This window comes from Odontomachus brunneus, unplaced genomic scaffold (assembly GCF_010583005.1).
Source record: "Odontomachus brunneus isolate Ranch 3 - 2012 unplaced genomic scaffold, Obru_v1 Obru_scaffold_128, whole genome shotgun sequence".
Taxonomy (NCBI): Eukaryota; Metazoa; Arthropoda; class Insecta; order Hymenoptera; family Formicidae; genus Odontomachus; species Odontomachus brunneus.
The window spans coordinates 570,790-588,188 of NW_022639578.1; the positions used below are offsets into that span (position 1 = coordinate 570,790).

The following is a 17,399-nucleotide window of genomic DNA, read 5'->3' on the forward strand; positions in this document are numbered from 1 at the left end:
CCGTACGATCGTACGAGCTCACATAAACGTCCGCGATCGAGACTAACGGACCGCGGTGATTTAGCCTCCATCTTTCATGGCTCCGCGCCGAGAGTGATCCAGCACGATCGAGATCGTCAGATACGTCCGTGGCATTCACGTAGCGATCGGGAGGAGGATCTACGCGGAGGAGGTCGACTACCGGATACGGTGCTGCGGAACGCGTGCGGGGCGCGATCGTTTTCATCGTAAACAAAGGCGCGGTTTAATGGCGCTTCGGTTAAATCGCGATTTAAAGCAGATAAAGCGTAATGTTGCGAAACGAAACTCTTCCGACGCTGTTGTCCGTAATGAAGCGTGCAGTTCGTACATTGTGACGTAGCGAAAATTCAGCTCTTTACATTGCGGCCTGTTAAATTCATTTACTCGACGCATGGTCCTCCAGCACGTACGTTCTTTCGCGGAATGGTATTGTGTGCGTCTAATCGCACAGTCTCTCGCCACAAACCCTGATACTGACGTCTCCACGTTTCTAACCCTCCGCGTGCAATCATATTTTTGGGGACATACAGCGCAATCTGCCTCTGTCAGATTTTAACTGTCATGTACATAACTTTGTGTTGAAAATCAATATTTTTAGACACATCCTTTTTCCAGAGATATATATTCAGGATGTGTTTACCCCGTAATGATATCCACTATATTTTCACCAGTTACAATAATCGAAAAAGTTCTAAACGTAATAAATCAGAGTTTTTAAGTGGCAATATGGTACAACAATAAAAATTTCGGAAACATTCTTTTTTATAAAAAAGTCATCTTTACTTTTTTCAAAGGAGCCATGTCCTTTTTATTCACAGTATTGTAAAAACGATTAAAACAAATTCGACAGTAATTCTTTCATCATATAATTTTTACTAATGTCTAATAGTATAAATATAGACAGGGGAGGTACGGTTTGGAATATAATGTAATGAATAATTATTAGGATCTTTCTCTTTCTCTCTTTCTCTGTCTCTCTCTCTCTCTCTCTCTCGGAACATGTTCGAAATGCAATCCATTTTCTGCAACACAAAGCTCCGCCCTTTCTTCTTCACGAGGGTTGGTGAGCGATCGGATATTCTCTCGGGTCTCACAGACCGAACATTGTACGTGGAGGGTCAAGGTAGCGTGCAAAATCCGCGAATACCAAATTGATTTCCGCTTACGTGCTACCGAATCCTCGTAAATTCGCAGCATCATCGATGGCGCAAGAAAATAAGCGACGGTATAAAATATCGTATACATTAATTCAATGAATAATTCTGCGGTGACCTTTAAATTTTATTAATACATTATGTATAGATTTTCGTGATATATGTGTGGAATAATAATTATCACGACGACAATTTGCATCGCCTGTCACCGGACAGAAAAGATTTTTCACGTTATCGATGGATCATTTTTTTCTTTTTTTTTTACACTTTATTCTGTTAAAGAGCGGGAGAGAGAGAGAGAGAGGGAGAGAGAGATAGAAAGACAGAGAAAGAAAGAGAGAGGGGGCGGCAGGACTATCGCGATCGCTCGATAAGATCGACCGTTATCTATCATGTAATCCCTGCGCGAACACGCGCGGCTGACTCGAGCACGCGGCGGAAATTGATTGCATCGCGGTAATGCCACAGGTACACGATGCAGTTCCGCTTTTTGTTTCCTCCTATCCGCGGGAGGGCCGCGGTGCGACGCTGCCGCCGCCGCTGCCGCCGCCGCGAGCATCGACGTCATCTTGCTTGCACGCGGCGTCGTCCTGCTCCTCTCTCGTGGATTAAACGCTTGGCAAAATTTTTCAGGATCGAGTGTCCGTCAGAGCGTGGAAACGAGCGCGTGCGCACGCGCGCGCGCGAGAGTTGCATGGCGATGTATATCGAGCGCGGCGGGCAACGTTACCCGACAATCGAGACGACATGCCGTGTTTCTAGTTGAGGTTTTGCGGGTGCATCGGGTGTTCTTGGAATTTTTTTGTAATTCGAAACGCGCCGCGAAGCGGAACCATGGCGGATCTCGTTGTCGCATTTTGTATCTCACAGCATCACGCTTTTTGCATTGTCGACGTATTCGAAAGAATGTATGCGCGCTGCCGTCCCCAAAATTTTTCCCATAGTCGAACTGATATCACGTCAGCGATTTAGTTATTGGCAATTTGAGGAATTGCAGCAGAATTTTCATTTTATTTTTTCCAAAGAATTTGCGGAGAGGTTCCGCTTTATAAATAGCCGAAAGTAAAAAATTGTCCTGAATTTTCTTTGAAAAAATGAGTAAGGATATTAATATAGTGTATTGACTATATCATTTATCGCTGTTTGAACTATAAAAAAATTACTAAAATTGAAATTCCGTGTTGAGGTTTCTTGTGTTGAGCACAGTGTCGCCGGACGTCTTTAACTGGTGGGTAACATTATAACTCGTGTAATAAACTGGAGCAAATGAAAAATTTAAGATATATTAAATTTGATAGAAAGAAGGACGAACGTAAATTTCTTTGAAAAATTTCCAAAATTAATACTTTTTCATGAGATACTAAATAAGAAAGAAAAAAGAGAAAAGTGACTTGCAATTTTTCCAAGTGTCGCTATTTTATTAAATCTCGACTTTCGCGCTCAGCGAAATCTGGTAATATAATATGGTTTAAGCCGTGTACTGATGTCTTTATTACGTTACTTTGAAAAACAATTCATAAAGACATCTCATTTCCACGGCTATTTAAACCAGAACCTCCCCTTAATTTTCCGATTGTCAGTCAATAAGAGCTTCGATAAAGTGCAAAGCGAAATCCTTGTTAGATCGGGAAAAAATTTCATATCATTCTCTTGGTCTCTCCTCCTCCTCCTCCTCCTCTTTCTCTCGAGGGCCGCGTCATGGCGTGCTTATTATTCCCGCGTCATTAAAATTAAACACGCTTGACGTGCGGACGAGGTGTTGGCATGCCAATCGGCTCGGGGTCTACTCGCCGCGATGCTGAACGCGCGCCGGACTAATCGCGCGATCGCAAAAATCGCGAGGTGCGGCTGCGCCGTGGCGATCGCGCCGAATTGAAGTCTCTTTGGGTTCGTGCGCGCGCATCTCTTATCGAACGATCTTACCGCGTACCTCGTCGAAGAGGTCGTCCAGTTCTTTCCGAGGTATCTTGGCCTTCATCCCGCGGGCATTCCTCGCGTCGAACTTCCCCGACGTCTCTTTATCTCGGCACCGCGCGGAAGAGACCGAGCAAGAAGAAGAGTCGAAGAAGAAGAGGACGAGGTGGACGCGGAGAGGTCGCGTTTCCCTTCGCTTCTTCAAATGTCACGAGCCAGGCCCGTTCTCCCCCGTTTCTGCGGATGCTCTCGAAACGCGCCGTCCGCTCTTAGACACAAATAGTTGATGACGCGCGAAACGCAAGAGAAGGTCGCGCGATAATGGCCACGACGGCGCGCGGCTGGTTTTGCACACCCCGTCGTCGTCGGGAACGTCGTCGTCGTCGTCGTCGTCGTTGTCGTCGCAGCAACAGCCGGTCACGTCGGTCCATCATTCATCGCCGCTTGCTCATCCTCCACTCAGCTGGAGAGTGCACTTCGAGTGCAGCTCGTGTAAAATCACTTTGGCACGTGACACATTGGTTTAGATTTTTTTATCGGTTTCGTCGACACTTCGTACTTAGCAAATAATTGGATAATCTGCGTTATTATTGAAGAAAATTACGAATGGTTATCGGAATATCGTAATTTGATTAATGGAATATCGTAATTTGTTAATTATTTATATAATGACCTGCGCGCATAAGCTGTGAATATTTCTCCTAAAAAAATAATTTAATACACAGGATCTACCTCGATAATTACTGAACTCGGATGTCCGCGTATTTAAACACTGACAACGCTTACGGCTGGATGGTACGTTCAGTACGGAGATTTATTGACCCATTCGGCAAACCCGCCGCGTTATTTCCCTCGCGTCCCGACTTCAACGTACAAATCCACGCCTCGAATTCGCGTGACTTCGTCGATAAACCGCGAAATCCTTTCAAGAACTTTGAAAGCGACATCAATTCGTCTCACGTGTTCGCTCGCCGCGAGCCGCATACCGACATTTGAAATATCTCCCATTCGAAATAAAGGGATCCCACGACTTTGCGAATACTGTTTGTGAATACTCTTCCATCATTTCTTTCGCAGACAAAAGGTCCATTCTATGAAAAAAAAATCGAACGATTCCATTGGTGCGTTATTATTATTCATTTTGCGACAAAACATCGGTATTCTCTAAAGTTACAATCAGTATATTTTTCACTAAAATACTATATTTATAATTGGTGTTTCAATTGTACTGGTTGCAATTGGCATTGCAAATCAATAAAATCTCGTAGAAAGAATCAGTCAATGGCAGCGACTGTCTCTATTATTGATGCAGTTTGCAAACATACCCAGTATTATTGCATACAAATCGCATGGAAACTCAATAATTTCATTGATACAAAAGCGGAAAATTGCATTTTGCACAGTGTGTAATGAATTTGTGTACTATAGATTTTGTAGTGAAATTTTACTTTACTTCCATTGGACAAAAAGAGATTTAAGAATAAGATTATATTTATTCAGTGATGAGAGGGAGCAGTAAAGTGGCAGTGTTTCCACTGAAAATCGATGAAACACTCTCGTTTTTACGGACTCACTTTAAGAGAGTAAGTGTGTGAAAATATAACTTAAAACAACAAAAGTGCTCTTTTTACGGAGCTACCTCTTTTAATCGGACAATATTTGCACCATTGAGAATCGAAATGCGAAAGAAGGAAAAGGAAAAAAAGACGCAGAGGATCATCCTCGCTACGAACTGTAACGGTTTTACGAGTTCGAGCACTTAGCCTGCGGGAAAAATCACCATTTTCGAGCTCTCATCCGTGAAACGTAACTGGTTTCGCCGGCCACGCCGAATTACCGAGTGCTCGTTGCCCTTCCACCACGAGCGGCGCACTCGCACTTTCGTATCGCGATCCGAGTGCATACTGGATTTCGCACGACTATATCGACGATATCGGAGTGCATAAAGTGCGCGCGGTTTCAAGCGGGTTGACAACGGCGGAGAACGGCGACGGCGCGATGTTCTCCCACGACACGCGGTCTCGTATCTGGCCGATTACGATCTCCCCGCTTCTTTTCAGGACGCCGCGAGGATTTCCGCGTGCCATTAATCTCGCGAGCTAATGTTAATGCGAAAATGTTCAGTCGACGAGTTCCGCTGAGGTTCCCAGCGGCCGGCCGATCGCCCGCTAATAAATGTTCCCCGGCCTGCGCACTACCGCGCATAGATAAATGCGAGTTATGAGTTACGCCGTAATGGTAATGATAATAGTAAAAGTCGCCGTTTCCTGCGGGAATTCGCCCGCGCATTACGACGGACGCTTCGTTCGCGTCGCCGCTCGTAACGGCGACTGTGGCCCGCAATTTCGTTTACATCTCTTTAGCCAGCGCAAAATCACAAGCGTAGCGTTCGTCGACGCTGTGTTTCGAATGACTGGACAGATTACCGTTCGCGTCCGGCGCATTTAACCGACATGGAGTTCCTCTAGTCACAGTTAGGACAAAGCGTGATGATTTCTGATTGGTCTGCATCCTGTCCGCCATTTTTAGGGGTGAAACGTAATAAGAGTGAGAAAGAAAAACTCTAGCAGGAGGGAGAGAGAAGCTTTAAGACTGAAATGATGAAACACATTGTAGTTTTTCCCTCTCTCTCTCACTCACTCATTCAGTTCTACTCTACAAATGGCGGACAGTGTCTTGACTTTGACTGGAGGAACTCTAAACTGACCTATCCGCCTATCCTTCGTTGCGCGTAAATGACACTGCACGTCCGTTACATTCGGAAAGATGTTACTCCAGCTGTTTGAAGGTAGTATCGCAAGACGATAGAGATTGGTCCACCGACTTCTATATATTATTGAACTAATAACTCCCTAAATTTCGTTTATGCAAAATGTCCACCAAAAGTATGTACTAAAGAATCCAATTTTGCACATATGAATGTAGTCGTTCCTCCTTGATGAAGCGGACTGAAATGTTCGCGAAACGTTGGAATCAAACAAAGATGAATCCACGCGGCTCAAACCCGGAAACCAAATCTAATGTAGTCAGTCTTTTATATTTGTTTGCATATTTCGTCCATGTTTTCTATAGTTCTCACTTGTACTACATGGTCGAGAGAAATATATTGAATTACTATATGTAATTATATCGTGAGGTTACAAACCAACTTGCTTGCGGATTTCACTTTTCTGAAGAAAGGATATAATTCTCAACACTTTCATTTTATGTTAAATAGGTCGCTGTTGATTACATAATAACCTTAATTACAATTTTTGTGATAATAAGAACTTGAAGCACCAAAGTTTATTAGAATTATAGTACAAAATGATGAAGAAAGTAACTTGGAGCACGTTTTTCCTGATCATCCCCCCCACACAATTTTGTACACGCCATTTTGAGGGGCAAGTGGCTAGACTCTGTCTTCTGGGAACACTATTCCGAAGGCAGCGTAGCGAGATAATCTCTCCGTCTCGTTGGAACATTGCGCGTCTGTAATAACTAACGATATGTTTACCCCGACATAAACACCTCCCGCGAAGCCCGCTATTCAAGCGACCTATCTGGCTAATATCTAAGACCCGTCATCGTCGCCGCGGCACGTCAGAGATCCTCCGACAAGATGACTCGACCCCCGCATTTATCTGTCACCGGTCCCAGTGCGTTAGACAATCGAGGGGAGAGAGCGTTAAAAGTCCCCGTGTGTCTAGACCGCGTTCCTCTAATATGTCGGTGAGAGGGCTGTCTGTTGCCTGCATTTGATCCTCCGACGGCCAGTGCGCTTTAAAGCACGGACAGACGGACGTACGGACGGACGTAGTAGACCGCGTGAGAGGGTGAGCGAGACCGGACGTCTCGTTCCCTCTCTTCCGCGGCATCGCTTCGGGGAGGATAAACGACCTCGCGCGCTCGCGCGAGATCGAGATTATACCAGCAACGAAACCCCGACATTTGTACAGCTCCGATTTAACAGCGGAACGCGCCTTTTTTCTCGCCGACCGAGCGTATTGTAAACCTGGACTCTCTCTTCTCTCCCCTCTCCTTCTCTCTTTTTCTCTCTTTTTCTTCTTCCCGATTGTATACCGGTACCGCCGAGAGAAATATTTTCGAACGCAAATAACTCAATAAAAAAACTGCGTATGCTTTCAGTTTCCCGCGTGTGACAAGGGAAAGAGACGGTTTTGTGTTTCACGTAGTGTCTGTGTCGGAAAAAATTGATCGTCCTCCTAAAACAAACCGAATATTGGCAAAATTTCAAAGATTTAAATTGCAGCGGAAGAAACTTTTTGTTTAACAGAAAGACGTAATTTTTATTTGAAAATTAAACTCGAGAGAGACGAGTTGAAAATTGGAAAGATGTTTGAATATTTAGGGAGAATGGTATAAATTATAATATCTGGCACGTTGAAACCATTTTCGGTTCTATTCGATTTTTAAAATTTGGTATTATTTGCAAATTAGTGAAATGAGAACTTTTGGTTCACTCGTTAAAAAAAGTTATAGTTGGTAAAAATATGAGGTTTAAATACCATTGAGCCGTTTCAATATTGTCTGTTACGTAACAAAACGACAAAGTTGCAAAAGCGGGTCGTTTTTGACCCAAATGTGTCGGATTAAGAGGTGTCAAAGTGTAAAATAAAAGTATTTCGCGTTTTTCTTTACATTAAATATAACACATAGAAGTTTTATTTAATTAGCTTATTTATTTTTGGCTATATTATACGTGAAAAAATTCAAGTACAGTTAATCTTTGTAATAATTTTAATAAAATTCGGATTATAATAGACCAATATTGTAGAAAGTTGAAACTATTATTGATTTTAATCGTTTTTTTGAAAAAGAACATAATTTTTTAAAATCATTTTCAGAAAAATTACAAAGGCTTTTATGTAAACTCATGTTTTCATCGCATTTCTCTTTATACTTGCAATACAACGAAATATTGAAGTAAATATTTGCGATTATCTCTGCACATAATTCTATTCTATAGAGATTTGAAAGTATTATTTATTAATTTTTATAGATTTTTGTTAGTACTTTTACGGGATGTAAATAAATGAAAACAGAAATAAACGATCTCAGTGTATTTGAGTAAGGTATCCAAAGTATATGTGTCATGTGTGAGGGTTGTAAAAAGAAGAGAGAAAAATTTTAGAATCCGAGGCACTTTATGATGTCGGATAACGCCGATGAGCCCGATATATCGCTCATCGTTGGAACAAAAATTGCTAACGACAGCTTTCCGTTTTCTGAACAAACACGGATCCGGGTGGGAGAGATCGGAGCAAAACCACAGCGTCCACGTCGGCTCTCTGAGCCCAGCTGTGCGCGGCCGTTGCCGCTGTCGCCGTTTGTTCGCGAAAGAAATTCAGGTTACATGTCTGCTCCGCTTCGTGCTCGTGCTACGAAGTCTCCTCTTTAAGCTATCGGGCCGCGCACGTTTCGCGAGCATCGGCCGAAGGATACTACACCTTGGGTATCGTTTCTCACGGTGTGCTATCGGCCTTTTACGAGTACGAATGTATGTGCACGCGACGTTACCGGAGCCAACAATAAACGGGGATTTTCACTATTGCGACGCGACGAGGCGCGCGACATGACAGTTCGCGCGCGCGAGAGAGAGGGAATGAAATATATCGTGTTCTCATATTTAAATGCGAATGTCGATTCTATCGCGAGACACGACGCGACATGACGGGACAAAGTGCTACAGCGGTTTAATCCTACGAGATTATCGTCCAAGTCTCAGCAAAAGGCGACGATGCATGTTAAAATCATAACGTGGCGGAGATAACATCAGTTTTGAGATTGTTTGCATTAATGAATCTGACGGTAAGCGGAGTTAATCGAGTTTTACAAACAAAGAGAAATGATAAATTCTAAGGGACCTTTCGTGCTCTCGCAAACGTGTTTACGTATTGAATGAGAAAACACTTGTCATTTACTTTTTATTTTTCTTAAATACAGACGTTACAATAAGTGAGAGGTCGTGAACGAATGTCAATTGCGTCCGTTTATTGTATCCTTTATTGCAAGAATGATAGGTTCGTCGAACATTTACGTTTCGCGGCACGAATCTGCATCCCGATGGATGTTGTATATGGGTCGTTATTGTCCCAGCAGTATCACGTTTCACCGGGACATTGGTAACGAAAAGGTCAATTGATGACTCTAGCGGCGCAGAAAGGTCAGACGAGCGCGGTATATATATATATATATATATATATATATATATATATATATATATGTATGTATATGGAGCGATATATATTCTGTACAAAACGGTACTCCAAATCTGACACGTGCAATACCGTGAGTGCTCAATGGGAAACATTTTCCAGTGAAATTTACATCGTTATCGTCGCCATTATCGTTATTATCGTTATTATCTCCATTATATAATGGCAGGTAGTGCTGCCAATGACGTAAGATAAGCAAACAATCATCACTCTCACGCATCGCTACCAAGTTGCGCTACGTGTCGCTGAAACACGTGAGAATGATCACGCGGAAAGAGAGACGCGAATAAAGAAGCCCCTGTACTTTCCCTCCATGTGAAACACTGTCACGGCAAAATCATCAGCTTTCCAGAATGTTGAGATAACGCGTGAGAAAAATACGCATCTAAATCCGCTTGATGCATTAAGCAAGACGTTTAATTGGATATCTTCCGTTGAATGAAATCCCACCTTTCCTCGCATAATTATTTTTAACTAACTGTGCGCAACGAGAAAACACTATTACATTTCAAAGCTTCAGTACTAAATGTTAAATTCGGGAAAAAGGCACAGCGCTCCAAATAACGGCGAAAGTTATTCCGTGATCTGTAATTAAACTTAGAAGCCTGGTAAGCCAGTTTCGTGAGCCGATAACTTCCTCGTAACACGTCTTTCAATAGTAATTCAAGACCGCCACCCACGCGTCTGCTACGCATCAGCATTGAAGTATGGCTGAATGCATAATTCCGCTGGTCGATAACCAGCATAATCGAGTTGTGTATTTTCGATTAATTCCCCAAGTTCTCATCGTACCACGCGCGTAAGTCAGCAGGCAGTTATCTAACGCCGTATCTAGCGACAGCTATATAAATATCTGCGCGCTTATATTATTTTTTTGCGGTTTCACGTCGCGCACCTGCAATCGCGCATGACGTATATGCACCTCGCGTTTGTGTTGAATAGAAGAAATTCATTTGCAAATGTTTACCGAAGATATTTTTATAAAGTGACTCGACAAAATAACGCCCGTGAGAAATGCACTTATGTGATCTTTTGATCTTTCGAACTTTATTGCGAGTTTGATATTTATTATGCGGCTTATTATGCGGCTCTGGAAGTCGCAATGTGCATGTCAATACGCATATTCAAATAATGGATTAATCTCGGAATCGATTTTATTGCGGGTTATTTTTAATTAAATAACTTTGAGTTATATATATATATATATATAATAAGTAGTTTTTACGGTGTCACGCATATTTTTTTTATATATCATTGTTAATTTTCTTTATTTATGAAGAAATTTTGGCACATTAGGATATAATAATGCGTTATATATAATGACGGCGTAAGTGATAGTTATCGAGATATTCCTGTGTATAATGGTTGAAAATTTCCACTAATTTAAGTCAATATCAAGTGATATTGAGGGCACAGGCACGATGACTCATTCCGGATTACATAACGACGTTAAAATTCAACTGACTGCGAGATGAAACAGTAACCCAAATGTTTAGAAGCTATTTTTAAACCTTCGACTATAAAACACAGATTCACCTGGAAGAAAGGAAAAAAATTCCCGAGAATGTGATTCACACTCGCGCGTGCACTAACGCAAACTACACACAGAACATACTCCGGAAATCTCTCATTCAGTTTCACAGCTTCTCCACAACAAACACAAATCGCACAGTACGGTCAGCTGTTCGTCGGATGTTGACATGATTCAGCGATTCATCTCTGGGAAAAATCTTCCGGCTATTGAACAGCGAATTGCGCGAACTAAAAAATCCCTCTGCGACTCCACTGTCGCGCACTGAGAAAAGAATGCTTGAAAACTCGAATTTGTGAGGTAAGAGTCTATTCCACAGAAATAACTTTTATATTCCACGAAGAAATTTTCAAATGTTTTCTTTTTCTCAGAGTGGGGGTCGGTCCTGCGGCTCCCAGACGGATCTTTGGATCCTCTCAGAGCCCGCTGGATTTTGCTATCTCGGTGAGAAGCAACGCACGTAAAGGCATCCTCGTTGCGTCGTTTCTCACCCACGTCCGCGGTACGTACGTTCCTCGGTACGTGCGTTCACACGTGTGTACGTACGTCGACTGATTCGCTGTTGCGCGCACACAGCGCGATCCGCGCTCACGAGTCACCAGGAGACGTGCGTCGCATGTGCCGTTCACCACGAGGACCTCGGCATGCTCTTCGTCTTCGCGTCGCACCGACACGTCGTACAGTCGTCGTCGAGAGTGGGGACCGCGGTGGAAACTGCAACGGGGTACTGCAGCTGCAACGACGCGGTCTCCGCGTGCGCTTACGTAACCGATACTTGCGGCGCGCGGGGGAGCGAAGCTGTCGGCGAGTGTCGACGGGAAAGAGGTAAAAAAAAGCTGCCTTGCAACAGCGATGTCTGTTAAGGGTCATTGGAAGAGGAGTATCGAGCTTCTTTCTCAATTTCGAGCATTCCCTGTGGCCAGCGAGCCGTGCGAACGGGATGATCGATCGAACGTCACCGGTCTGGTGTGAATTTATCTCGGCTGTAGGGTGGACGTTCCGAAGAGGGAAGCAGGCTCGATGCCGCCGATGATCGACGTATGATCGAGGTTGCGCGAACTGCGCGAACGCAGTTCTATAAATAATGTTGGTGCTACGTGCGGTCACTGTCGTATGATTCACTGAACACATCCGGGAAGATCATTATAGATCATATTCGATTAATTTTCTTCTGCTAAGCCGAGCGTGGACACGCGAGCGAGCTGGCCCGAGGCCAATTGGATAGATTAGCTCCTTGAGACATTGGTTCAGTTTCTAAAGCTTCGAAAAAAAAATCAGCGATACACGGAGAAAATGTTGTAGTGGAAATTACAACAAATCTAGTTTTATAGAAAACTCTGTGCACGAAGATGCAATTTTAGCGTAACTTTTACTATAATATTATCTCTGTGTACTTTTATTATCGTATGTTTTCACTAGAAAAATAATTGCACATTGATAAGTACAAAAAAAACTGGGAAATTATTTGAGCAGCGGCTATGAAAGTAGCTACAAATCTTTCACAGAAATTTATTACAGTGAGTCAGCTTTAGTGTGTCAGTTTTATTATGAGCCTGGGCTTGTATCAACGTTACCATATATTGAAACCATAATTATGACAATAATTATTATTCGTGTGAGTCATATTCATAAAGTTTAAGTCTGGTGATTGTAGACCCTCGCGCGAGTGTATCCGCAGTTTGCTGCAGTAACGACGATGAAGGCCGCGCGTTCTGTATTCGCGTATCCAATAAGAACGCTCGCCGGAGTTGTAGTGCGACAAATTGCAACAGTGACGATAGCAGAAGTGTTTCCTCATTCACTGTTAAATAGCGCTACTACTTGATCATCGTCCAAGTCTACAAGACCGACGAAGTTGCACGGCGGTATACGTTTAAACTGATGACATTCGCGGAACTAATCTGATTAAGCACAATCCAATATCGCATTCAGATCGATACCATTTCCACACATTATGGCATGAACTTGTCTCCACTGGTTAATATTTAATCTTCAACATAACATCTCTCTTAATATAAACTCGAAACTACATACATACATCTCTCAGTAAAGGCAAGAACACACAGAAATATATTAACGCACTTGTTTTTCAAGTATTTCATAAGTTTATATATTTGCAAATTTATCGTAAGTTTATCGTAAGTAACAGATTTATTCAAGATACATTATAAATCCCAAATCCAATATTTCAATCAAGAATATTAAATTAAAACAAAAATAGAGTCGAAGTAATTTTTTCTTCGAGAAAATTTTATAATATTCTTGTAAAGAGAATTATCTAAAATATTCTTGTTTTGAGTGCATGATAATGAGCTTATCTAAAATTCGTAATGAGTATATTTTAAGATTTTTATCAAGAAAATATTGTTTGTTGAAGATAACTGTTGTTTGAAAATATTGTTTGTTGAAGATAACTGTTGTTTGAAACAAGGAAAGTAAATTGAGTAATTGGTTATCTTAGTAGTAGAGAATGATATTTTTCTCTATACAATCTCTCTCTCTCTCCTAGGAGTGTAGATTGGATGAAAATAACCCCATAAGTTCACATATAATTTCTTCTTATAACATACTTCTGCTGAGATTATTCACCTTCAAAATAAAGATCTGAAAAGCATTTTTTGAAAATAACTTTTATATTACTCAGAAAATTCTGTTACTTTTGTGTATATATATATACATACATATATATATATATATATATATATATATATATATATATATATATAGTGTGTTGAATAAAAAATTTGTTTTTCCAATGTTATCATTCTTATCACAGAAGCGAATTATTCGGGACGTTTTAAAAATTCACAGACGTCGGTAAATATTAATTCGTCGGAGCTTTCTTCAAAAGTGTTTCTCCGTGAAGCACGAAAACACGATCAACGCGTTTTACAATGCCGCTAAGATTTATGGACCCAAGAGACCCGCGTTTATTGCCGCGACGCAGTAGTTAGATACATGCCGGCTACGCTTACGCAATGAATCGGATGTGCGATTCGTCGCACGTTAAGGCGTCAACGGGGATATCGGTGGAGATAACAGCCGGAGAAATATCGCGCGTTGTATGGGAGACACAAGAGAGGCAATCCCGCGTGATCGCAATCTTAAGCGGGCCGAGTTAATTAGGGCCGGAGCGCGCGCATTTTACCGCAATTCGGGATTTAATTAATCCGTTTATCGGCGCGACTAATCTCGCGCGCGCCGGCTTTATACATATGAGCGTCACGTGCGCGGCCGAACAACGAGTCTATTACGGCGAATGCAGTCGTCCGCCTATTGCGTCTCGTTGAAGCTTCATATTCGTAATAGCGATGACAGAAAATCGCTGAATATCTTATCCAGGTAACAGTCGGATCTTACGTAACGCGATCCGCGCGATTAGCATGACCGTCGCTCGGTTATCGCGCCTTATCTGCGCCAATTAGGGCCTCTCCGAGTATGACGGCGGCCATGTCTAAAAATGAATCGAGGTACTGGTGATCGAGAGACACAAAAATAGAATTTGACAATCGATCTCGTGCAGAATGCGCTTCGTTGTCGATGATTAATCGAAACGGAGTTTGAACCGAGCGAAGCGAGTGACGGCGAACACGGGCGACGCAGGTCACGAAACTGATCTCACGTCACGAGAAAGTACCTGTAATCAATAAGGATAGCGTGCATATCGTGGGACTAATCGAATATAGCAGTTCACGCGTGAAAGATTAACACTGAATGCGCGGAAACGATAATCTCTTTTGGATTTTAAAGACAGCCATTTTGACTCCTTGCGGTCCTAATTGTAGTATAAATTACTAAAGAAATAGTAAATTTAACAAAATCTACTCTTATATATAATATAAAAAATATTCAAACATCAAGTCATCAAATATCAAGTAATTACAATATAATCTTGTAGTAAAAAGTCAAACGTGTATAACATTTTTAATCAAATATATAGTAATTTCGGTCACAATTGTGTATGATCCAAGGGTTACAAAAATTTTACTGTAATATTTTTATTTTTACTACAATATTTTCCTCCTAAAGACTGGTGAATGCATGCATAATAAAACATAAAATTAGTCAGAATTAACAAAAACTAAAATCTCAAATAATAATTTGTATACATTAAAGATCACAAGAGATTTTTATTTCAAAGCACGAGAAACAGAAATGACGGCAACAAGGAGACTTTAAAGACTGCGTTCGGCATTGTAAATCGAAAATGTCGGACTGCTCTTTTACCTCGAAAATGCATAAAAGTGAGAGAGACACGAGGTCTCGTATCTTTTTCATTTCTATGCACCTTCGAGATAAAAGAGCAATCCGACGTCTTCGATTTACAATGCCGAACGCAACTAAAATGGTGTTCTATCGGGCATTTCAGTGTTAAGCAGCCGGTACGAGAAGACCGTCTCCCCTCAGACATATTTTCTCGCCCTCTCATGTGTTAAATACACCGTGAAAAAATGAAGTGAGAAGAGATCGCGGGGGCTCGGAGAGAGAGCAGACAGCGAGAGACTTCCGTCAAGATTTCAACGATCTGTCGACGGAGAGCGTTGAAGAGTTGCCGGCGAGCGTCCGAGAACTCCGGAGAACCGACGGAGAGAGACCCCATCGGGGAACGTGGGCACGACGCCCACGTGCGCCGCGTACGCGTATACGTACAAAAGTACGCGGGATATCCCCACGCGGAAAAGGAGCACCGGCCGCGTCCTACGCGGTCCGCGCGCGGTTAATGCTAGGTCGTTCGCACGAGGCAATTCATACGCGCGTCTGTCTCCGCGCGACTGGGGAAGATTCGCCGAGAGCACGCCGGACTCTCTACTCTCTCGAGCATCGACGATGTGTCTCGGTGCCGGTTTGTGCAAGGACGGCCGTGTACAATGGAGCCAGGAGGAAGAAGATCTGAGTTATGAGACGTCGCATAATTGCACGCCGATCGGCCCCGCTGAGGAATGCAATTTGTCTCCCGGCCGGGCTGTATTTGCGAAAGTAATTAAGATGCGCGCCGCGAGGCGAGGTCGCGTCGGCTCGCTGCAATCGCCGATTACGCCTGAGTCCGCGTCGCTGCGAACTGTGTTTTCAACCGGCGCGCCGACCGCGGGAGTTTTAATTAATCGAGAATTTCGCTCGCTCACGCGTCGCGACGTGTCTATCTTGATCTCGATTGGCCCGTGCTTTGCATCGTCGAGCCGGTATCAGAGGAGAGCAAATTCGTACGCGAGAAAGAAAAAATACCTTTGGATAATGGCGTCTCTCTCTCTCTCTCTCTCTCTCTCTCTCTCTCTCTCTGTCTGCGGAATCGGAATTTATTCCACGACAAATTCCACCGTTCAATGAAATTCAGCAGTCGTGGAAATTTAACCCTTTCGGCTTTTCTCGAAATTTTAGATACGTATATCTTGTGTTACATGTATAGAAGTAAGTTAACTGCGTGCGATATTGAGTCTATGAGAAATGAAAGAATGTCCGGTCGCTCATCTTATTTTTGTAAAGGATCCAGGAAATGGTACTATCTACCTGAAAGAGAACTTTAGGGTTAAGTTAGAGTTAGGTTTAGATTCATTTTAGTTATATCACCCATATTTTCTCTCTCAATGCAGTAAAACTTTATTTACTTTACTTAAATATCTTAATTAGGCAGGTTTCCTCAATTTTGTAAGGAAAAAGAAATTTTTCTCGTTTCATAAGAAAATTTTTTTTATTTATTTCAAAATAACGCAAATTTGTTTATAGATTTGGATTTTGTTGCATTTGGATTTTGTTATCTTATAGCTGAAATTTTACCATATCTATGAAAGAGAAATGCGTTAAAAAATGTCGATTTTCGACAAAGTTATGGCAGTTCAAAGTCGCTCGACCAGACTCAGAATGCACTATATGTCCCAAAATATACGATTACGCGCGGAAGGTGCGTAAACAATGCTAACACGAAACAAATGTTTGAACTTACTGTGGAGCACGTACGACCCGACAGGATCGAAAGGATTAAATCGCGAAATATATATCTGAAAGCTTAAGGTGTCCTTACTATGTCTTCCGGACGGCGACATTGTTCGGCATTATGTCGTCGCAGAAAAGCGGGGCTTCGGGTCGCAGGAACGCTGGTCGGTTCTGCGAGTTTCGAGCACAGATCGCGCTATCTTTCTCGGCGTATCGTCTCGGTTGTTAAGTCGCTATCGCGCGTCGTAAAGTCGAGCGGCAGCATTTTCATGAACGTTATCGCCGCCACGCGGAGCCGAAGGTGCGTGCGAGCCGAGTGTTATTACGGCTCAAGTTTTAATAGCTCCGCCGTGCTGCTCGCGTATCAGCAGCGCGGTACAACGACGGTGTCACGCAATCGTTCGGCAAATAATCCGCGAGCCGCCATGTCGCATTACGGCCGTGCGAGGTTACCGTGCTGCTTTTGTACTTCGTGTCGCTCTTGCATTTTTTAGCGGCCCAACGTGGCATCCGTATTGCGCTTCTGATGCGATTCCTTCCTTTTGTCGAGAAGAACAACGGGAAGCCCGGTATTGAACACACGTGTGTGAGAGAGAGAGAGAGAGAGAGAGAGAGAGAGAGAGAGAGAGAGAG

The 17,399-nt window shown here is 42.7% G+C and overlaps 1 protein-coding gene across 10 annotated transcripts in view; it reads right to left on the reverse strand.

Moving 5' to 3' along the window:
- The window catches only part of LOC116849895 (tensin-3), a 245,469-nt gene that overhangs the window by 106,045 nt on the left and 122,025 nt on the right, over nt 1-17,399 (reverse strand). Inside the window, exons 1-2 of one of the 10 annotated variants that reach the window (XM_032827529.1) lie at nt 10,844-11,537; nt 3,106-3,590 (exon numbers count right to left, since the gene is read on the reverse strand). The exons of 7 other annotated variants lie outside the window; for them this stretch is intronic. In XM_032827529.1, the coding sequence (XP_032683420.1) occupies nt 3,106-3,153 (48 nt within the window). In that variant the 5' untranslated portion in view covers nt 3,154-3,590; nt 10,844-11,537. Of the gene's footprint in view, nt 1-3,105; nt 3,669-10,843; nt 11,538-17,399 lie in introns of those variants that run through there. 2 more of the 10 variants (XM_032827528.1, XM_032827527.1) reach the window with 2 other exon arrangements.